General features: G+C 41.1%; 1 protein-coding gene across 1 annotated transcript; it reads left to right on the top strand.

Moving 5' to 3' along the window:
* Positions 1 to 1,008: 1,008 nt before the first annotated feature.
* Positions 1,009 to 22,103, top strand: LOC127523902 (methionine synthase-like). Its single transcript, XM_051915066.1, has 33 exons — positions 1,009 to 1,187; positions 3,565 to 3,776; positions 3,887 to 3,976; positions 4,287 to 4,356; positions 4,434 to 4,526; positions 4,604 to 4,710; positions 4,938 to 4,997; positions 6,199 to 6,293; positions 6,453 to 6,553; positions 6,690 to 6,751; positions 6,835 to 6,902; positions 6,993 to 7,072; positions 7,794 to 7,906; positions 8,346 to 8,486; positions 8,623 to 8,808; positions 9,022 to 9,201; positions 9,299 to 9,415; positions 9,523 to 9,663; positions 10,073 to 10,162; positions 10,303 to 10,455; positions 11,165 to 11,266; positions 11,374 to 11,474; positions 12,798 to 12,865; positions 12,933 to 13,053; positions 13,406 to 13,487; positions 13,957 to 14,055; positions 15,829 to 15,904; positions 16,040 to 16,195; positions 16,276 to 16,460; positions 16,549 to 16,749; positions 18,447 to 18,639; positions 18,916 to 19,028; positions 21,364 to 22,103. Exons 1-33 carry the CDS (start codon positions 1,154 to 1,156, stop codon positions 21,448 to 21,450), a joined length of 3,777 nt encoding a protein of 1,258 aa, XP_051771026.1. The 5' UTR covers positions 1,009 to 1,153; the 3' UTR covers positions 21,451 to 22,103.
* Positions 22,104 to 23,726: the final 1,623 nt, after the last annotated feature.

Here is a 23,726-nt window from a genome sequence, read left to right as displayed (position 1 = left end):
ATGTGGTGAAGTAATATTGCTGCTAATATGAAACGCAGGGTCATAACTGAAACATCTTCTGAGTTGAAACTAAATGAAGAAATATTTTATGATGAGGATGAATCAGTAATAGTTCTGTTCAATAATGTGATTTCTTCTCTGTTTCCCAGTGAATCTCTCGATTGACTCTATGCTTCAGAAATCTTCTAGATCTAGACAGAAGAATCTTCTAGAATGTCAGAATTAAGGTTTGACCTCACGGGAATGACTCTTACTGTGAATCTAACAGTAGTTTCACTGTGACGGTGTTCACTCGTGTTTGACCAGCAGATGTCCTCAGTGTATTACTTTGGAACCTTCGAAACAGTGAATCATTTAGCGAAGCATCGGTTCAATTGATTCAAAGCGTCTCCCATCAGGAGAGCTGCAGAAGAGGTCAGAGGTCACAGGCAGGGTCAGTCAGTAGATCAGGTCTGTGGTCAACAGTAAGACACGTTCATGTCTGGATCAATAACACACACACACACAGACCGCAGATTGAAACTGTTTCATGTCGCAGTGAAGAACAAAGATTGTCTCATTAATTACACATCATTTATCAAAAGACTATAAACTGAGGCATGAAACCTGAAGTAGAATCAGTTTGAACATCACAGGCGTGTTTGTGTGAACTGACCTTTACCCATGAGGTGATTCTCACGCTAAGGGTCAAAGGTCAAACTGAAGCAGGTTTGCATGGATCTGGTCTGTGCTGGATCCAAATGGTTCTGGAGTTTCAGTTCTTTTTTGGACTTAATGACCCATACGATCCTTACATCACATACTATCAGATCATATTCAGTTATTACATATTGTAGTTTAAATGAACCACCTGCTTTTCCTGCTTTATTTACTTATTCATACTGTGTCGTTATGAAGAATAAAATCCTTTATATATATATTATTATGGTTTTAAATATTTACTTGTATGTAAATATGTATATCTACATAAAGCTGTGGAAGTTACACAACGGCAGCAGTCGCGCATGCACAGCAGTACATGTGTCAGGCTGCGCATGCGCGACACTCCTACACGTGTGCGGCGCACAGAACTTTTCCAGCAAGAAAGTTTGACGGTGTTTACACACCCGGCCTGACTTCACTGCACTGCGATTAAACGTCTTTATTCGGCACGATGCCGCCGACGATTCATAACAGTTCAACAGCCGGTAAGTTCAGGTTCGGTTCGGTTCTGCTGCAACAGGTGATGCATGCACGCGCTTCAGTTGCGTCAGCTGATAGCTGTCATAATCAATCTGATTCATGCAATTGATGATGTTGTTATTAATTTTATTGTGTGATGTGTGTAGTCTGAGAGTCGGTGAGAAATGAAGATGTTATTGATCAGTTTAATGCAGCTTTGATCTCTTGTGTAACAGAAGCTTTGTTTGTTTGTGTGCGCGTGCACAGACAGCAGTGCACGTGTGTCAGTCAGGCTGAAAAGCTTTTGTTATTGGTCCCTGACAGTGACATCATCAGCCTGATCGATGCATCAGTCTGTCATGAAATCTGTGCAAAATGGCTGAATTTAAATTAATCGTATTTTTGCACAAAAAAAATCACTAAAGATTATTTGCAACATTTTTTTAAATCACAGTTTTAAGTTATTACTTGTAATTTAAATTCATGATTGATGAATCTTTTGCAACATCGAAACTGAAGTTATTGTACTGAATTGAATCAACATTGAATTAATTTGAGTTGAATAATGACTTTCTTCTGTAGAGCTGAACTGAATCAGAACTGATCTGAATCAGAGCTGAACTGAATCAGAGCTGATCTGAATCAGAGCTGAACTGAATCAGAACTGAACTGAATCAGAGCTGAACTGAATCAGAACTGATCTGAATCAGAACTGATCTGAATCAGAGCTGAACTGAATCAGAGCTGAACTGAATCAGAACTGAACTGAATCAGAGCTGAACTGAATCAGAACTGATCTGAATCAGAGCTGAACTGAATCAGAGCTGAACTGAATCAGAACTGAACTGAATCAGAGCTGAACTGAATCAGAACTGATCTGAATCAGAACTGAACTGAATCAGAGCTGAACTGAATCAGAACTGATCTGAATCAGAGCTGAACTGAATCAGAGCTGAACTGATCTGAATAATGACTCTGTTGTCTTTTTAAAGCTTCTTTACAGCAGAATCTGAATTTATCTCATATTTGATGAAGTTTGCATCATTAATTCTGATATCACTGTGAAGCTGCTTTGAATCAATCTGTGTTGTATAAAGTGCTGTAGAAATAAAGCTGACTGTGTGTGTCTGTGTGATTTGTGTCTCTCTCTGTTTGTCTGTGTGTGCACGTGTGTGTTTGTGTATGCCTGTTTATTTGTGTGTGATTTTTGTGTCTGTATGTCTTTGTTTTTGTTTGTGTGTCTGTGTGTGTCTGTCTTTGTGTATGCATGTGTGTGATTTGTTTGTGTGTCTGTGTGTGTTTGTGTATGTCTGTTTATTTGTGTCTGTGTCTTTGTGTGTGCGTGTGTGTATATGTGTGTGTGTGTGTCTCTGTTTGTGTGTTTGTATGTTTGTTTATTTGTGTCTTTGTGTGTGTGTGTCTGTGTGTGTGTGTGTCTGTGTATGTCTGTTTGTTTGTTTGTGTGTGTGGTGTGTGTATGTCTCTGTGTATGTGTGTGTTTGTGTGTCTCTGAGTGTGTGTTTGTGTATGTCTGTTTATTTGTGTCTGTGTGTCTCCGTCTGTCTCTGTTTTTGTGTCTTTGTGTGTGTGTTTGTTTGTGTGTCTGTCTTTGTGTATGTGTGTGTGTGTGTGATTTGTTTGTGTCTGTATGTCTGTGTGTGTGTTTGTGTATGTCTGTTCATTTGTGTGTCTGTCTTTGTGTGCGTGTGTGATTTGTGTGTCTGTGTGTGTATGTCTCTGTTCGTGTGTGTTTGTGTATGCCCATTAATTTGTGTGTGTGATTTTTGTGTGACTGTATGTCTTTGTTTGTTTGTTTGTGTGTGATTTGTTTGTGTCTGTGTATGTCTCTGTGTGTGTCTGTGTGTGTTTATGTATGTCTGTTTGTTTGTGTCTGTGTGCGTGTCTGTCTGTGTGTCTCTGAGTGTGTGTCTCTGTTTGTTTGTTTGTGTGTGTCTCTGTTTGTTTGTTTGTGTGTGTGTGTGTGTGTGTGTGTGTGTCTGTCTTTGTGTATGCGTGTGTGATTTTGATTTTGTGTCTGTGTGTATGTCTCTGTTTGTGTGTGTCTGAGTGTTTGTGTATGTCTGTTTATTTGTCTTTATGTGTGTCAGTGTATGTCTCTGTTAGTTTGTGTCTGTGTGTGTGTGTGTGTGTGTGTATGTGCATCTGTGTGATTTAGTGTGTTTGTGTGTCTCTGTGTGTATTTGTGTGTGTGTGTGTGTCTCTCTGTCTTTCTCAATTAATTCAAAGTGTACTTTATTGGCATGACAATTGTTAAATGTATTGCCAAAGCATTTCTAATTTTTAACATCAACATCTCTCTCTCTGTCTTTGTGTGTGTGTCTGTGTGTGTCTGTGTCTGTGTGTGTGTCTGTGTGTGTTTGTGTGTTTGTGTGTGTTGAGCAGGAAGAGCAGTGTCTCTCCGGGATGAACTCGTGCAGCTCCTGCAGCAGAGGATTCTGGTTCTGGACGGAGGAATGGGAACGATGATCCAGCAGAAGAACCTGGAGGAGGAAGATTTCAGAGGTCAAGAGTTCAAAGATCATCCCAAGAGTCTGAAGGGCAATAATGACATCCTGAGCATCACTCAACCGGACGTCATCTACAGCATCCACAAGGTGTGTGTGTGTGTGTGTGTGTGTGTGTGTGTGTGAAGCTGCCAGTGAGCTTTAAAAGTCATTGAACTGAACTGAAGCAACAGTGTGTCGACGCGTCTGTGTGTCCGCAGGAGTATCTGGAGGCCGGCGCTGATATCATCGAGACGAACACCTTCAGCAGCACCAGCGTCGCTCAGCAGGACTACGGCATGGAGGATCTGGTGACCGTTGCTTTCATTTATGTGTTTGACCTCAAGTGCTGAAATTCAGATATGATAATGAGCGTTTGGTTTCTGACCAATCAGAGCAGAGCAGCTCTCAGAGAGGCGGGGTTTAGAGAGACCGAATCCTTGATCGAACAGTTTCAGACACTGAGAGAAAAGAGCTGATGCTGCAGTGGATATTATGAGAAAATTAAAGTGTTTTTGGCTTTAAATCAATTGTAGGAGACTCTAAACACATAATAGAGGCACTTTAAATGATAATGGATTATTTGTTCATCAGTAATGTGTGGCGGTTGTTGTGTGTCAGGCGTATCGGCTGAATAAGGCGTCTGCTGAACTGGCGAGGAGAGCGGCTGATGATGTCGCAGCACAAACAGGTCATATATTCGTCAATCTCTCGCATCTTTATCTGTTCGTAGCGTGGCGTTCGTGACGTCGGTGTTGTTATTGGCAGGTTGTAAGCGGTTCGTAGCAGGAGCCCTGGGTCCCACCAATAAAACGCTGTCTGTGTCGCCGTCGGTGGAAAGACCCGACTTCAGGAACATCAGTAAGACTGAGTGTGTGTTTGTGATGAACGTGTGTCGCAGTTCTTCACGCATGACGTGTGTGTGTGTGTGTGTTCAGCGTTTGACGAGCTGGTGGAGGCGTATGCGGAGCAGGTGAAGGGTCTGCTGGATGGAGGCGCTGATGTTCTGCTGGTGGAAACCATCTTTGATACGGCCAATGCAAAGGTACAACGATCTGACGCGCATCTGAACAAGCACTGCTGAAGTAGATGATTATTAGCAGTACTGAATCAACTAAATTCATACATAAGTATAAGTGCATGATGTCACAGCGGAAAGTACCAGTTCTTACATTTCAGAGTTTGTATGTTTACATGTTAGATGTGTAGATGATGTTTTGTTTTTTTTGTGTATTATTTCTGTATTATGACTGAGGTTTGTGTTTCCATCAGGCGGCTTTATTTGCCATCGACAGGCTGTTTGAGGAGAGTTATGAACCTCGACCTGTGCTCGTAAGTGTTAGTGTGAGTGAGTGAGTGTGTGTGAGTGTGAGTGAGTGTGAGTGAGTGTGAGTGAGTGTGAGTGAGTGTGAGTGTGTGTGAGTGTGTGTGAGTGTGAGTGAGTGTGAGTGAGTGTGAGTGAGTGTGTGTGAGTGTGAGTGAGTGTGAGTGAGTGTGAGTGAGTGTGAGTGTGTGTGAGTGTGTGAGTGTGAGTGAGTGTGTGTGAGTGTGAGTGTGTGTGTGTGTGTGTGTGTGTGTGAGTGTGTGTGTGAGTGTGTGTGTGAGTGTGAGTGAGTGTGAGTGAGTGTGAGTGTGTGTGAGTGAGTGTGTGTGAGTGAGTGTGTGTGAGTGAGTGTGAGTGAGTGTGAGTGTGTGTGAGTGAGTGTGAGTGAGTGTGAGTGAGTGAGTGTGTGTGTGAGTGTGAGTGAGTGTGTGTGTGAGTGTGAGTGAGTGTGTGTGAGTGTGTGAGAGTGAGTGAGTGTGAGTGAGTGAGTGTGCGTGAGGGTGTTGTGTTGAGTGTTGTGTGTGTTGAGTGTGTAGTGTGTGTGTAGTGAGTGTGTAGTGTGCGAGTGTGGAGTGAGTGAGCGAGTGTGAGTGAGAGTGAGTGTGCGTGAGTGAGTGTGCGTGAGTGAGTGTGCGTGAGTGAGTGTGCGTGAGTGAGTGAGTGTGTGAGTGAGTGAGTGCGCGAGAGTGCGCGAAAGTGAGTGTGCGCGAGTGTGTTGTGTTGAGTGTGTGTGTGTGAGTGTTGTGTGGAGTGTGTGAGTGTGGAGTGTGTGAGTGTGGAGTGTGTGAGTGAGCGAGTGAGTGAGCGAGCGAGTGTGAGTGAGAGTGCACGTGAGTGTGTGCAAGAGAGAGTGAGTGTGCGTGTGAGAGAGTGAGTGAGAGTGTGCGCGAGAGTGAGTGTGCGTGAGGGTGTTGTTGAGTGTTGTGTGTGTGTAGTGAGTGTGGAGTGAGTGAGCGAGTGTGAGTGAGAGCGTGAGAGAGTGAGTGTGCGTGAGAGCGAGTGCGCGTGCGCGAGAGAGTGAGTGTGTGTGAGTTTGGTGAGTGAGTGTGTGTGTGTGAGTGTGTGTGTGTGTGTGTGTGTGTGAGTTTGTTGAGTGAGTGAGTGTTGAGTGTGAGCGTGTGTGTGTGTGTGTGTGTGTGTTAGGCCATATATAATATCATTAACTAATATAGTGAAACAAACTCTGTGTGTGTGTGCGTGTGTGTGCAGATCTCAGGCACTATTGTAGATAAGAGCGGCCGCACACTCTCGGGTCAGACGGGCGAGGCGTTCATCATCAGTGTGTCTCACACTCAGCCGCTGTGGTGAGAATCAGTCTGACCTCTTCATTCACTCCTCCTCACATCCTCCATCTTCAGTGAAACGTGTTTCTTCACAGATCCTCTGAGATGTTTTTGAGTGATACAGTCTCTCTCTCTCTCTCTCTCTCTCTCTCTCTCTCTCTCTCTCTCTCTCTGTTCCAGTATTGGTTTGAACTGCGCTCTCGGTGCGTCTGAGATGCGTCCGTTCATCGAAGCCATAGGAAAGAGCACCGGAGCGTTTGTCATCTGTTACCCAAACGCTGGTGAGTTCACAACAGAACACGACTGATGGATATGTGCAACTTTATGATGAAATGGAATATTAATGAGCTATAATCTGGACATATGTGACATAACATGCACTGTTTACAGTATTCTGATCTGTGTGTTGGTTTTCAGGGCTTCCCAACACATTCGGAGGCTACGACGAGACACCCAATGTCACGGCGTCACATTTAAAGGTGATGCAGCGTTACACAAACCCTCCTGACGCGTGTGATGGTGTCTGATGGAGTTTCTCATAACACACGTTATGTTCCCGCAGGAGTTTGCGGTGGACGGTTTGGTGAATATTGTTGGTGGCTGCTGCGGAACGACACCCGATCACATCCGGTGTGTGAGAACGATTCATCCTGACATCAGAATGTGTGTTAGTGTCAAGATCACTGAACTCAAGAGTGTGTGTGTGTGTGTGTGTTTCAGGGCGATTGCTGAAAGCGTGCGTCATGTCAAACCCAGAGTTCCTCCTACAGACGTGTACAGTGATTATATGCTGCTGTCAGGTGCGTCTTCCTTTATCTATTAACCTGTTTAAATGTCTTAAATGATTTTCATTCGTGAATGCTGTGGAATACAGACCTCTTTTTAAAGGGACGCTCAGGAGATTATCGCGGTACCGCGTCAGAAAATGAAAGTGTAAAAATGTTTTTAAATTTATTTTATACAAAATATATATTTTACAAAACAATTCGGAATCTAAAATTGTTATAAAATCAAAGTCATATGCCTATCCAAGTTGTGTTCCAAATTTGTAGTCAATATCACAAAAATTTTGTTTAGGCGCTTTACCAAAAACAGCCACCGGGGGAAACTCGCCCTCAATTTGATGCATTTCCATAAATTAATTAATTTCTGTCACAATATGGAACTTTGAGTCTCAGAGCTTTCCATCGATATGTGTTTTGTCAAGATTGGAAAAAGATTTGATTATAAAATAGCACAATAAATTTTGTAATATGAAACATGACTCCACCCACTAGTGGGAGGAGCCTGCTGGAAGGTGTTAAAGTAGCGTTTCCATTGTCCAATTTCTAAACTGGTTTCACAGGATTAATTTTGAGACTTTAAGCTTTTGAACAATACCTAATTTATGATGATTTCTAAAATGTGATGGGGAAAAAAGGCAGAAAAAGTGTCCAACTATCGGAATACTGACAGGTTTAATAATAATAATAATAATAATAATGATTGTTTGCATATGTGACAATTGTGTTTTTGGCTCAGGTCTGGAGCCCTTCAGGATTGGCCCGTACACAAACTTCGTGAACATCGGTGAGCGCTGTAACGTCGCCGGATCACGCAGGTTTGCCAAGCTCATCATGGCTGGACAATATGAGGTGTGTCTCACTGATATTAGCCTTAAAATATATAACATGCAAGCAAAGCCTCTGACAGACTGCTGGAGAGCATTTACAGCACAATAAAGTCAGCATGTGAAGAATGTTGCATGTCTTTTCTTCTCTATTGTGCTGTATATTTGAGTGAAACGCTTCGCAAACAAGAACAAATGTAGGGCGGGGCTTGATTTTGTCTGTGGGGAATTGATTGGATGGTTGTGGTTTGCTATTAGTGGATCTCATGTGAGTGACAGGTTGCCCCGCCCTCGTCATCAGAGAAGAGAAGAGATGCTGCAAGAGGGAGGAGAAGATATTCTGATTCAAGATTACCAGGAACATGAATTTAAAACAATAAAAGAGTTGTAGGTTTTGATTTCATGGGGACTTTAACCGTGAGCTGCTCTAGATTGACAGTCTCTGTCTCTCTGTGTGTGTGTAGGAGGCGTTGAGCATTGCTAAAGCTCAGGTGGAGATGGGCGCTCAGGTTCTGGACATCAACATGGACGAGGGGATGCTGGACGGAGCCGCTGCGATGAGCCGCTTCTGTAAACTCATCGCCTCTGAACCCGACATCGCCAAGGTGAAGCTGCAGCTATTATCAGCCTCATTCAGTTAAAGTTTCAAGAGATCTAATGGGATCTTCTGGAAATTGTATATGAAATATTATCAATAATGAACCTTTTGTATGTTGTGGTGACCTCTGACCTCTGCTGCAGGTGCCGCTGTGCATCGACTCGTCGAACTTTGCAGTCATCGAGGCGGGGCTGAAGTGCTGTCAGGGCAAATGCATCGTCAACAGCATCAGCCTGAAGGAGGGCGAAGAAGAATTTCTGCGCCGAGCCCGACAGGTCCGACGCTACGGCGCCGCTGTGGTCGTCATGGCGTTTGATGAGGACGGACAGGTGGGTTACAAACGGTTTACAATTCAATTTGATGTGTTGTGTGCATAAATCATAATTACTTCTTAGAGAAAAGTTTCTTATTCGACGAAATATTGAAATTTGTAACCTAACCTATGTAAACTACTTGCTAAATAAAAAAACCTCCTTTAAATAATCAGTGTTGGCATGATTTTGAGAATAAAGCCCCTGCTCGTGTGTTTTCTCTGTCTCTAGGCGACAGAAACGGATGAGAAGGTGCGGATCTGTACGCGTGCTTATCACCTCCTGATCAGTAAGGCGAGCTTTAACCCCAATGACATCATCTTTGACCCAAACATCCTGACCATCGGCACAGGCATGGATGAGCACCGCATGTACGCCATCAACTTCATCAAAGCCACCCGGATCATAAAGGTCTGTCGGACGGGTCATTCATGAAACGGTTTGGGCTGAAGGATCTCTGTGTTAATGTTCTCTCTCTGTGTGTGTGTGTGTGTGTGTGTGTGTGTAGGAGAGTCTGCCGGGCGCAAGGATCAGCGGCGGCCTGTCCAACCTCTCCTTCTCCTTCAGAGGGATGGACGTCATCAGAGAGGCCATGCATGGAGCCTTTCTCTACCACGCCATCAAGGTGCAGCTGCATCACATCATCAGTCCTGAAACTCCATGGATGAGAAGGTTTATGTTTGTACAGACTCATGAGCAACAGTAAACGTGTGTGTGTGTGTTTGTGTTCAGGATGGGATGGACATGGGAATCGTGAACGCTGGCAATCTGCCGGTGTATGACGACATCGATAAAGAGCTTCTGCTGCTCTGTGAGAACATCATCTGGAACAGAGACCCAGATGCCACTGAGAAACTCCTGCTGTACGCACAGGTACTGTAGAACCAGAACCATCCACTCCAAACCAGAACCTGAGACCGGCACCGTCCGCTCTAAACCAGAATCCGAGACGGGCACCGTCCGCTCTAAACCAGAACCCGAGACGGGCACCGTCCGCTCTAAACCAGAACCCGAGACGGGCACCGTCCGCTCTAAACCTGAACCCGAGTCCGGCACCGTCCGCTCTAAACCAGAACCCGAGACCGGCACCGTCCGCTCTAAACCAGAACCCGAGACCGGCACCGTCCACTCTAAACCTGAACCTGAGACCGGCACCGTCCGCTTTAAACCACGATCAGTCAGTTTCTTGCTATGAGAATCAGGAACGGTCACTAGAGCTGTTGACCCAAGTGTCGGTCAGTGTTGCTTCTCATAGTGTTGTTTTCTGTTGTGGTCCATGTAGAATAACGCTAAAGGAGGAAAGAAGGTGGTCCAGACGGATGAGTGGAGGCGCAGCAGCGTGGAGGAGCGGCTGGAGTACGCACTCGTCAAGGTCAGCGCTTGCCAACAGGGTCTCGTCCACACGGAAACCTCACTTTATTCACTCAATGTGAACGGAAGGACAAAACGTAGAGCTAACAATGTGAATGTATCTGTGTGTGTGTGTGTGTGTGTGTGTGTGTGTGTTCTCAGGGAATAGAGAAGCATGTTGTGGAGGACACAGAGGAGGCGCGTCTGCAGATGGATCGTTATCCCCGTCCGCTGCACGTGATCGAGGGGCCGCTCATGAACGGCATGAAGATGGTTGGAGATCTGTTTGGAGCTGGAAAGATGTTCTTACCGCAGGTACTGAACGCTACACTCAATAAAACACTGATTCATATTGATGAACTCGTTTACATCAGCAGGGAAGCTGAAGACACGCAGCAAGTGATTACAAATAAAGTTACTCTATTGGCATTGATGCTTCTGTGAAGAACCTTTAACATCTACTGAAGAACCGCTTAAGGTTCTTTATAGTGGAAAAAGATTCTTTTGATTATTAAAATGTTCTTTATATTAAGAAAAAATAGTTCTATGACATCACTGCCAATCTCCTTTTGGATCTTAATTTTTAAGAGTGTAAATTGATGTAAAATTATGAAGACTTTTATTATGTAGAAGAACTGATGAAGCATTTAGAATAATAACATGAAATAAAGTTGCGCTCATCTTTTCTTCCCTATTGTGCCGTATATCTGAGTGAAACGCTTCGCAAACAAGAACAAATGTAGGGCGGGGCTTGATTTTGTCTGTGGGGAATTGATTGGATGGTTGTGGTTTGCTATTGGTGGATCTCATGTGAGTGACAGGTTGCCCCACCCTCATCATCAGAGAAGATATGCTGCAAGAGGGAGGAGAAGATATTCTGATTCATGATTACGAGGAATATGAATTTAAAATAATAATCATAAATCATTTATTAAAAACACTGCAATATTCCATAGATTTTGATTTCATGGGGACTTTAAGACAGCAGTAGAGTCCATCACAGGTCCGGTTTGTGTGTCATCAGGTGATCAAATCAGCCCGTGTGATGAAGAAAGCTGTCGGACACCTGATTCCCTTCATGGAGGAGGAGAGACAGCAGATGATGTCCGGATCTGATGAAGACGTGGTGAGTGAAGATGAAACATCTCGGAGAGCATGATGGGAACAGTTACTGTAAACTGATCTAGATGAACTCGTCAGGTTGGTTGTTAGTGATGTGTGCTGGTTCTGCAGGACCCGTATCAGGGGACGGTTCTGTTGGCCACGGTGAAGGGAGACGTTCATGATATTGGCAAAAACATTGTGGGAGTCGTGCTGGGGTGCAACAACTTCAGGTGAGATGAGTGTGTGTGTGTGTGTGTGTGTGTGTGTATGTGTGTGTGAGAGAGAGAGAGAGTGTTTGTGTGTGTGAGTGAGAGAGAGAGTGTGTGAGAGTAAGAGCGTGTTTGTGTGTGTGAGTCTGTGAGTGTGCGTCTGTGTGTGTGTGTGAGTGTGTGTGTGTGTGTGTGTGTGTGTGTGTGTGAGAGTGTGTGTGAGTGAGAGAAAGAGTGTGTGAGAGTGTGAGAGTAAGAGCGTGTTTGTGTGTGTGAGTCTGTGAGTGTGCGTCTGTCTGAGTGTGTGTGAGAGTGTGTGTGTGTGTGAGAGTGTGTGTGTGAGAGTGTGTGTGTGAGAGTGTGTGTGTGAGAGTGTGTGAGTGAGAGAAAGAGTGTGTGAGAGTGTGTGAGAGTGTGTGTGTGAGAGTGTGTGTGTGAGAGTGTGTGTGTGAGAGTGTGTGAGAGTGTGTGTGTGAGAGTGTGTGTGTGAGAGTGTGTGTGTGAGAGTGTGTGAGTGAGAGAAAGAGTGTGAGAGTGTGTGAGAGTAAGAGCGTGTTTGTGTGTGTGAGTGTGTGAGTGTGTGTGAGTGTGTGTGAGTGTGTGTGAGTAAGAGCGTGTGTGTGTGTGAGAGAGTGTGAGAGAGTGTGTGAGTGAGAGAAAGAGTGTGTGAGAGTAAGAGCGTGTTTGTGTGTGAGAGTGTCTGTGAGTGTGCGTCTATGAGAGTGTGTCTGTGTGTGTGTGAGAGTGTGTGTGTCTGTGTGTGTGAGTGTCTGTGTGCGCGAGAGTGTGCGCGAGTAAGAGTGTGTGTGCGAGAGTGTGCGCGGGAGTGCGTGAGTAAGAGTGTGTGTGCGTCTGTGTGTGTGCGTCTGTGTGTGTGCGTCTGTGTGTGTGAGAGTGTGTCTGTGTAAGAGCGTCTGTGAGAGTGTCTGTGTGTGCGAGAGTGTGTGTGAGTGTGTGCGAGAGTAAGAGCATGTTTGTGTGTGTGAGAGTGTCTGTGAGAGTGTGTCTGGGTGAGTGTGTTGTTTGTGTGAGAGTGAGTGAGTGTGTGTGTGTGTCTGTGTGAGTGTGTTGTTTGTGTGAGAGTGAGTGAGTGAGTGTGTGTGTGTGTCTGTGTGAGTGTGTTTTTTGTGTGAGAGTGAGTGAGTGTGTGAGTGTGTTGTTTGTGTAAGCGCTGGTGTTGCTCCTGGCGTGTGATTGAGGGTGGTTTGTGTTAAGTGGTCGTTCAGATGCAGCAGCTGCAGGTGTTTGATGTCAGACGAGTAAACGCTCCCATCAGTCATTCTAACTCGACTCTGTGTGTGTGTGTGTGTGTGTGTGTGTGTGTGTGTGTGTGTGTGTCCTCAGGGTCATTGATCTGGGAGTGATGATTCCCTGTGACAGAATCCTGCGGGAGGCCATTCAAAACAAAGCAGGTCTGTTTCTGATATTCTCCTCTCTGAACGAGTCTGTCTGCATGCGTGACGCTCTCTGTGTCTGCAGATGTCATCGGTCTGTCGGGTCTCATCACTCCTTCTCTGGATGAAATGATTCATGTTGCCAAAGAAATGGAGCGTCTTGGCTTGAAGATTCCTCTGCTGATCGGTGGAGCCACCACATCAAAGTACGACACCACACTGCTCATTTTCACTAGATATTTACCAGGCGTTTTCAGCGAGTGAAGCAGTAACTCTCGTGAAGATCGTGTCATTAGACTCTAGTTTCACAATCTGGTCATGATTATGGAGTCATCATAAACATCAGCAACAGAAGCAGTTGTTAGTTTGACTCTTTTCCATGAATCAGTTCACAGAATCATTCTGATTCAGTGATTCATTCACATCATCACTCATCCATAGAAGTCTCTCTGGCATCTTTCATATTCGTTATTCATATATGTCACTCACGCAGCCCTAATTAAGACAATTATTTGATCTGAAGTCTGTATGGTGTGTTGTGTTTGTGTGTTTTGACAGGACTCACACAGCGGTGAGAATCGCCCCGCGGTACAGCTCGCCCGTCGTTCATGTTCTGGACGCGTCCCGCAGTGTAGTAGTGGTGAGATGCCTGTTTCTCTCTCTCTGTCTTTCTCTCTCTCTTATACAGCAGCAGCAAACAGCATTTAAGAACTTGTGTAAGTGAGTTAGACATCAGCCAGAATGCACAGCCTTTCATTCACACAAATGCATGCTGCAATTCACCATTATACACAACAAAATCATACATGGTTTTGTAAGCTTACCATAAAATACTCAAATACACACATCCTGTGACAACAACAGTTTAATGCACCAATAACTGCACAGCCATGTATGACACACGTGAACGCGCTGTTGCAATTTTAATAACTTTTTGAGACCGCTGTTCGAACGGTTATATACTCTAAAGACCAGGTACTGTTTTTTAATGAGTCATATTTGATGATAATATTCGAACACAGCGGTTCAGCTTATCATTAACCCCTTGATGAATATGAAAGCTTTTACTGGATGGGCTGATGATGATGATGATGATGATGATTGTGCAGTGCTCTCAGCTGCTGGATGAAGCTGTCCGTGAGGATTTCTTCGAGGAGATCCGGGACGAGTATGAAGACCTCCGACAAGATCACTACGACTCACTGCAGGTCTGATGGTCACAAGACCCTGTTAAAGTGCCTCAAAGTTCATCTGATTTTTTTTTTCAGTTTAGTTCAATTCACATGTATTTGTATAGCACTTTTCACAATACATATCGTTTCAAAGCATTGTTTCTACATTACAGTTTAGAGTAATGACTGTGTCAAAGTAATGTCCGTGTGTCAGGAATGTACAGTTCTAAGATAATATAAATCATCAGAATGAGCTTTATTGCCAAGTATGCTTACACGTACAAGGAATTAGTCTTGGTGACAGAAGCAGACAGAATAAAAAATATATATATAAATATAAAAATATAGGGGCCAAGCATGACAGAAGCAAACAAGGAAGCTAGCAGCAGACCAACAATGTCATAATGGATTATGACAGCAACTGAGACAATCAGACCAACTGTACTGTAGTTAGAGCCAATTTCATGTTTTGTACAATTATAGCGCCACCAAGTGGCGCAGTCCCACCGCTTTTTTTGTGTGTCCTCAGAGTATCAAATTTGCTGAAAATATCTAATTTTGTTTAGGAGTTATAGACATTTATATATATATGAAAAATTGCACACACCTAATTTTAATCAATTACTTTTTTTTTCCAATTACTATCAAATTTTTAACATTTAGCCATTAGCGTTTAGTCGACAACCTATGTTTCCAATTTTCTTACAGTGTTTACATCTTGATCGGACTAGCGGTTTCGAAGATATTCGCGAATGTTGTTTAAACACTAAAACACAACGTTGCACAAACCATAAGTGAAACCTAGCATGTTTTAGTATCGTTGGACTCTGCAAGGATTCAGGAATCTAATGAGATGACTCCCGTGAAAATAAGTCACCTACATCCAAAGTTATAAGCATGTGTAAATTTTTTACCACTAGGTGGCGCTGGTCTGAAACTTCTCAGACTCCTTCAGGGCATCGTGCCGATGACCCATACTGAGTTTTGTAATGATATGTTCATGTGTTCATAAAATACAGCATTTTACTACAAAATTCAAAATGGTCGACACTAAAAATGGCCGATTTGGGAAAATTGGAAAATATCATTAGACTCGACATGAAGCCCTGAAACTAACGAGTTTTGGACAAACCGTTCAGAAGTTATTAGCAAAAATAGCCATTTTTTTTTTGTATCTCCAGACCAGTAGGTGGCGCTGTGCTAAAACACAGCGTGTAGCCTCAGGTCATGCTTGTGATGACATGCACCAAGTTTGGTCAGAATACGATAAAGTGTTGAGGAGATACAGCCATACATCCATTTTCGCAAACGCTGCGTAAAATTTGTTTGCGCGTTTTTCAAAAACGGTTTGACAAATCAACTTGAATTCCATAACTTTTTGTCTGCATGGTCTGAAGATGATCTGGTTAAATTTTTGTGAAAATCGGAGCAACGGCCTTGGAGGAGTTCGAAAAAGTAGGTTTTTTGGAAAATTCAAAATGGCGGAATCAGAATTTTGTTTCTAGCCCTTACGGTTTAAAAGTTATCAGCATAAATGTGAGTGCAACTTTGGACAGTTGGTGGCGCTAGAGGGATTGAGTTAGAGATTCCAAATTTGCTATTGTGACAGTTCAGACTGTCCTCTATCTGTGTGCCAAATTTCATAACGTTCCCGCAAGTGGTTCTGTGGGCTGCCAGACTTCCAGAGCGGAAGAAGAAATGGAAAAAGAATAATAAGAAGAAGAACGGCAACGATTACCTTCAGTGCTTGGCCTCTAATAAAAGTGAATGATGGTGATGGTGTCAATGTTACTGCTCTGTTTCCTCCAGGACAGACGCTTCTTGTCTCTGAGTCGGGCGCGAGAGAAGGGCCTCCATATAGACTGGCTCTCGCAAACAAGACCAGGTATGATGACCTGAACCCTGCTAAACTAGTATCTAACCAGCTGCATCTGATTACATGAGCTTCACTGTCATCATGACTAGCGACGACTTTATAATTTTGGTTCTGTTCATCAAGAGTGTGTGATTGTGCTTTCAGTGCGGCCGCAGTTCTTGGGCACACGCGTGTTTGATGCATATGACCTGCGTAAGTTGGTGGACTTCATCGACTGGAAGCCGTTCTTTGACGTGTGGCAGCTGAGGGGCAAATACCCCAACCGCGGATACCCCAAAATATTCAAGGACAAAACCGTGGGTGCGTCTGATTGACCGCAGTATCAGCGTATGAGGTCAAAGGTCAGCGTGGGTGACCTCTAATGTGTGTATGTGTTTCAGGAGAGGAGGCGCGGCGCGTCCATGATGACGCTGTGAAGCTGCTTAACCGACTGATTGACAGTGGAGGTCTTAAGGCCCGCGGGCTGCTGGGATTCTGGCACGCTCAGAGTGACGGTGATGACATCCACCTGTACGCTGATGATGTCACGTCACACGTCGCCACCTTCCACGGCCTCAGACAGCAGGTGAGACCTGTGATGCAGCGACCAGCCACAGCTCATTCTGTTTTTACATGCATCAGCGTCGTGATGTTTTCCACATTTCCTCCCGCAGGCGGAAAAGGACTCTGCGAGCTCGGATCCATACCTGTGCCTGTCGGATTTCGTGGCTCCTCGTGGCAGCGGCGTGCAGGATTACATAGGCCTGTTCGCAGTGTCCGTGTTCGGAGCAGAAGAACTCAGTCGGGCGTTTGAGCAGCAGGGCGACGATTACAGCAGCATCATGGTCAAGGCGCTGGCAGACCGACTTGCTGAGGTGCACAACACACAGCCTTATTAAAAATTATGGGGCAGCCTCATGATGATATTGAAGTTCTATATTTCTCTGCATTAAAATGGCCAAAATTAGCACTTGTCATCGCCACAAAAACTCGTCATCTTCATTGTCTGCCATATGTTTCATAAAACAGCTAAATCCAAGAACTTATTTCTAAATGGCAGTGTACTCATCAAAGCTTTAATAGACAGAGCCGAATCAAGATTTGACGAGTACGATCAAAGCGAACGTTCAGATCTGATCCAGAGAGAGCCGTTGTCATGTTTAGGTATGAAACGGCTTCATAAACAGTCTTTTCAACCACACAGTATCATTATTTCTGTCTTACAGTAATTATGTTGGCTTGAGAAAGCCAATGTGACATGTGCTTTGGCTCTTTTGACTGCCCATTCAGGCTTTCTCAAGCCAACATAAAAGTTTGTTTACGAACTTTAGCTTCTAGTTCAAATTAATACAGAAGTACTGGGATAAAAGTTTATAGTTCTGATATAAACACTGATGTCTATGGTAGCGATCAAAATAGAGTAAATCACCTTTGGAAAGTAACTTGATGATTCAAATAAAGATTGTGTCATTACGTCGTTGCATCACAAGTGACAACAAGTAAAAAATGTTTGTCATTGAATCTTTCATTCAAGAGATTTGTTCAGAAACGCAGATTTCATCAAGTAATGAAACAATTATTTATGAGTGAGTGAGTCATTGAATCATTCATTCAAACATATTTTTAAATAGACTGTAGCATGAACATTTTGTCAGAACCTCTAGTAAATGACGTCATTTTATCCAGAATCGTTCGCATGGTTACACCAGTAGGTGGCGACAAGTGACTGTTAAAAAATGTGTTCGTCATTGAATCATTAATTCAAGCGATTTGTTCAAAAACACTGATTCATCCAGTAAAGTATTTATGAATGAGTCATTGAATCATTCATTCAACAGATTCATTTCAAAAACGCTGACTCATCCAGTAATGAAACAATTGAGTATTTATAAGTGAGTCATTGAATCATTCATTTAAACATTTTTTTTTTTTTTTCAAATAATCAATTCAAATTAATTACATATTTTTAAATATACTGTAGCATTAACACTTTGTCAGAACCTCTAGTAAATTACGTTATTTTTAGTCTGATCAGAATTGTGGTTGAAAAATCGTGATTTTTCAGTTTATCCAGAATCGTTCGCATGGTTACACCAGTAGGTGGCGACAAGTGACTGTTATAAAATATGTTTGTCATTGTATTATTCAGTCAAGAAACTCGTTCAAAAACTCTGATTCATCCAGTAATGTATTAATTGAGTAAAGCATTTATGAATGAGTCATTGAATCATTCATTCAACAGATTCATTTAAAAAACGCTGATTCATCCAGTGATGAAACAATTAAGTATTTATGAGTGGGTCATTAAATCTTTCATTTAAACCTTTTTTTTTTCTTCTTTTTTTTTTTTTTTTCAAAAAATCTATTCAAATTGATTACATATTTTTAAATATGCTGTAGCATTGATATTTTGTCAGAATCTCTAGTGAATGACATTATTTTGTGTAGTTATCTGTTCAGAACTGTGGGAGAATCGTGATCTCTATTCAAAACAACAACAAAAAAAAATCATGATTCTCAGTTTACCCAGAATCGTTCGCAGTATTTGAGTGTGTTGTGTGTTTCTCTGCAGGCGTTTGCGGAGGAGCTGCATGCTCGCGTTCGCAGGGATTGGTGGGGTTACAGCAGCGAGGAGGATCTGCCGGCGTCGGAACTGCACCGCCTGCGTTATGAAGGCATCCGCCCGGCCGCAGGTTACCCCAGCCAACCCGACCACACCGAGAAACTCACCATGTGGAAACTCGCAGGCATACAGGAGAAAACCGGTATAAGACAAATACACGCAGTTCCACCGGCTGCATCTGCATGCTGCGTTCCCATTGGCCTTCTGTCTCTTATCTCTGTGCTTTCTGAAGTGTGATTGGTCGGTCCTTTAGACTGTACTGACGGCTCATTCACACATCATCTGCAGTCTGTTCTGTGTATTATTATCAGTCTGTGTTTGTTTCTGTGATTATGAAGTTTGAAAATAGACATGAAAATCCAAAAGTGTCTGAGTGTGATGATGGGATCTGATGGTGTCTCTTCATGTTCTTCTGCAGGAATCACCCTGACCGAGTCTCTGGCCATGACTCCTGCTGCATCCGTGTCCGGCCTTTATTTCTCCAACCCCAAATCCTGTTATTTTGCTGTGGGTAAAATTACTAAAGAGCAGGTATGAACCTCACGGTCAACATCAGATCCACTAACCAGATGTTGAGTGACAGACATCTGATGAGTTTGTTGCAGCAGGTTCATGTTAATGGTGTGATTCGCAGGAGATATTCCATGATTTTTTTTATTATCGAAATAATTATAATTATTTTGGTAACACTTAAAGCCGTTATGTATAATGCATTAAAAGGTATTAATAATGTATGTTATAATGCATTATATCTCTTCATAAATAATTTTAACCACAGTTAAAATGCATTATAATATTTGCAGATTCCTTGTTTCATCTGAAATTGGTTGTTTGTCATGTGTTTTAGTGCGTTAAACTTTCTAAAGGTGTGTTCAATGAATAGATGAAAGTGTTATCGTGTATTATAACTTATTCATGAGATCATACAATGCTTTATAAGGTGTGTTACAAGGCATAATTAATGCATTAAAAATACTTTTAGAATGCATTATATATAAAGGCTTAAAGGAAAGCGTTAGCTTTATTTTTGAGTCTTTGGTTGCTGTAATATTCCTCAAAAATAGCAAGTACCAAACATGTGAGACGCTGGAGTGTTACTATGGTTAGCATGCTGTCAATCATCACAATCTCATTTCTGAGTGCAGAGCAGTGCAAAGACATTTTGGGGAAAAAAGGGCACCCCTCCTATAATTATTTATAAAAAGTAAAGTTACATATTGTTGATCATAATTTAATTATTTAACACTATACATTATAGACAGTTATGTGAAATCAGTGTCAACAAAAATCCATCTTACCATTTATCAAAATCCATTTACACTGCAATTACAATTGCCTAAATAATGTTATGAGATTAATGTACTAAATATAACATTTTGAATATAGAAATATGAAATGAAACTACATAAAACTAAAACCGCCAGTAGGTGGCAGCAAGTGGTAATAAGTAAATCATAGAATTATTCGTTCAAACCGGCTGATTCATTCATGAAAGAAGCAAGTATCCACTGACTTTATGAATGGGTCATTGAATCATTGACTCACCCGATTCGTTCAAAAACGGTGAATATAACGAAACACTGCTGTGTGTTGCTGAGAGACGCAACTTCTCTGCTTCGTTTGAAACTATTTTCGCAAAATAGAGTGAAAACATTCAAAATAGATGCCATGTCTAAAAACTGTCAGTTCATATAATCAACTTATTGTTTATTTTATTGTACTTTTAAATAAAATGAATATCATGTGTGCTGATATTCGAGAAAATAGAACTTTTGCTCATGAGATATTGCTTAACTATATTATGTTATAAACACAAAATACAAGAACTCATACAAGGGCAATTCATATCTTTAATTTTGGGGGCATTTTTATTAATTTTGGGGGCATTTCCGTCATTTCACGATTCCTTTTTACTTCAAACCCAGACTAGCTTGCTTGTTGTTAAATTTAATGGAGGGCGATTGCCTAAGTTAGGCTGGCTGTGTTGTGTGGAAGATTGTTTCTGCCATGAAATAAAAAATAAAAAAGTTAATTGACCTTTTATCTCAGAATTCTGACTTTTTTTCTCGCAGTTGTGAGTTATAAAGTCCGAATTGCGAGATATAAATTCGGAATTGCGAGTTATAAAGTCGGAATTGTGAGATATAAAGTCGGAATTGTGAGATATAAAGTTGGAATTGCATGATATTGCGAGATATAAAGTCGGAATTGCAAGTTATAAAGTCGGAATTGTGAGATATAAAGTTGGAATTGCATGATATTGCGAGATATAAAGTCGGAATTGCAAGTTATAAAGTTGGAATTGTGAGATATAAAGTCAGCATTGCATGATATTGTGAGATATAAAGTCGGAATTGCGAGTTATAAAGTTGGAATTGCATGATATTGCGAGATATAAAGTCGGAATTGCGAGTTATAAAGTCGGAATTGTGAGATAAAGTCGAAATTGTGAGATAAAGTCGAAATTGTGAGATATAAAGTCAGAATTGTGAGATATAAAGTCAGAATTGTGAGTTATAAAGTCAGAATTGCGAGATATAAAGTCAGAATTGCGAGATACTAAGTCGGCATTGCGAGATATAATTGCGAGATATAAAGTTGCAATTACCTTTTTTATTTTTTTTATTTAGTGGCGGAAACAAGCTTCCATAGTATTGAGATGTTTTAATAGTGGTTTAATTTCACAGCAGTGACAAAATGGAGAGTGGGAGGGGCTTGTGAGGACTTAGAGAATTAATAAGAACAATTTGTCAGGCACACGCTGAGAATTGATGCCATGGGCTAAATTTAAACAACAACTAAAATATAAAATAAAAAATGTCTTGCAAAAAGGGGCACTTATCTAATATATCTCTCTCTCGGGCAGGTGGAGGATTACGCTCACAGGAAGCAGATGGAGGTGTGTGAGGTGGAGCGGTGGTTGGGTCCGATCCTGGGCTACGACAATGACTGACGCTAAACCGGTTCAAGACGACACCGCAGGGAAAACTCTTTTCTTTCCGTGACGTCGGCTGTGATGGACCTTCAAACGTTTTGTTTTGATGGCCTAGATTGGGGATTTTTCTATCTCAAAGGATCCAAAAAACTCTTTTGTCTTTACACTACAGTCAAGAGCGCCACTTTTAATGACATTTCTGTTTTTAATGGAACAGTGACGAGCACTTAATTTATTTTTAGGCCTGTGGGTTTTATAGGTTTGATTCTCTTATGAAACTCTGTATTAGATTTAAAGAAAATAATGGTAAAAAAATACCAGCTTAATTTAGAGACTCAAGCAGAACTTTTAGATTCTGATGTCATCATATAAACGGATCAAACCTCAGTTTTTTAGACACTGTAAGCTCAGTAAATTCAGTAACTTTTTTGTGTTTGACTTTGATTAAATGCGAGGTACGAGAGCAAACAGTCAGTTTTAGTATTAATATTACACGGTATTATGAAGATAATAAGAATCGGCATTTCAATTCAAATGTATTACACAGTCCTGCTGTTTCATTTTTTAATAATTTTTTCACTTTGTTAATTTCACAACTGAGAAGAACTGTTGAAACAACGGTTGAAAGATGTGCGTCCTATATTTTCATATAAATCTGCACTGAATCAAAACTCTGTGTGTGTGTGCTATGATTATGAATGTGTAAATATATTGACATCAAGGAGATTGATTGGTCATGTGGGTCAGAGGAATGATCTCAGATCATCAGTTTAATACAAACATCAAATACTGACACATTCTCACATTATAACTACTCTATTATAATATTATCTTAATATTATTGTCTTTAACTACCATGTACTGACATTTAAATGAATCATTTGATAGCGTATATCATTTATGTTCTACTTATGTTTAAAAAACACCTGCATGCAATTACAGCTGTAATTAATTTCTGTAATTACATCTATAATCACACTGTTCACCATACCAGCAAACCTGTATCTCACCTCAATAACAGCACAAGTGTTTCACAATACATCAACACAATAAATGCACTACTTTTTTTTTTAAAGTCAAAACCTGTAGGATTTATAATAATGTATTATAATATCACATTTGTTATCAGCCCCCCAAAAATATTACCTTTCAGGATTAAAATGTCAAACGATTAATCGTGTCCAAAAGTTTGTTTACATAATATGTGTGTACTCTGTATATTTATTATGTATATATAAATACACACACATGCATTTAAGAAATATTTACGTTTATACATGTATATTTATATATAATTTATATATATATATATATATATATATTTTTGTTTTTTTGTTAAATATATACATGCGTGTGTGTATTTATACATAATAAATATACACAGTATACACATGTATTATGTAAACAAACTTTTATTTTGAAAGCGATTTATCGCGGTTAATCGTTTGACAGCTCTAGACACTAATAGACAACGTGAGTGTCAGTTTATATTTCATACAAGCATTAATTGTGTTAATTCAGTAATTTATTTGACCTAAAATATTTTATTGGGATTTTATTAATATTTCAATAATTTATCAGCACATTCACATGTTCGCGGTTCTCCAATGTCGGTTAATGGTCACGTGCAGCTAAATGTTTTTTTTCAGAAGTTTAAGTGTGGTATTTTTAAATTATTAATTTTAGTCTTCAGTTTTTATGATTATTGGCTTTGTCAGCTGAAGAACCGTAGTTTGCGCTCAAAAAATATTCTTCTAAATGCGTACAGTTGTTGTTGTTGTTGTGTTTTTGTATATTGTTGTATAGATTTTCTTGTAGATCTGCTGTGATCAAGACCGGCAAACTTCTGACTGAAATGTGAGTTACTCGATATAAAACTTGACAAAAAGTCGAAATTGTGACAAAAATGTTGGCTTATTAATCGTTTTTTGCGACTTATTAATCTCATAATTATGACTTATCAGCCATAATTATGACTTGGTATGTCATAATTTTGCCTTTTTAGTTCGTAATTATGCCTTCGTACGTCATAACTGACTGTTATATGTCAGACCTTTTATCATAATTATGACTTGGTATGTCATAATTTTTATGTCATAATTTAATTATGTAATAATTATGACATTAAAAAAGTCGAAATTATGTCTTAGTGTGTCATAATTTCGACCTTTTGTCATAATTATGACTTGGTATGTCATAATTTTTATGTCATAATTTAATTATGTAATAATTATGACATTCAAAAAGTTGAAATTATGTCTTTGTGTGTCATAATTTCGACCTTTTATCATAAT

Source organism: Ctenopharyngodon idella, chromosome 12 (genome assembly GCF_019924925.1).
Source record: "Ctenopharyngodon idella isolate HZGC_01 chromosome 12, HZGC01, whole genome shotgun sequence".
Lineage (NCBI taxonomy): Eukaryota > Metazoa > Chordata > Actinopteri > Cypriniformes > Xenocyprididae > Ctenopharyngodon > Ctenopharyngodon idella.
This window is presented reverse-complemented; position numbering and strand designations above follow the sequence as displayed.

Excerpts from the sequence above, each read along its gene's own strand:
- LOC127523902 (XM_051915066.1), top strand. The coding sequence starts at position 1,154 with ATGCCGCCGACGATTCATAACAGTTCAACAGCCG. Across the intron at positions 11,267-11,373 it reads CCGGATCTGATGAAGACGTG|GACCCGTATCAGGGGACGGT; the intron begins GTGAGTGAAGAT and ends CTGGTTCTGCAG. Across the intron at positions 16,750-18,446 it reads TGGCAGACCGACTTGCTGAG|GCGTTTGCGGAGGAGCTGCA; the intron begins GTGCACAACACA and ends GTTTCTCTGCAG.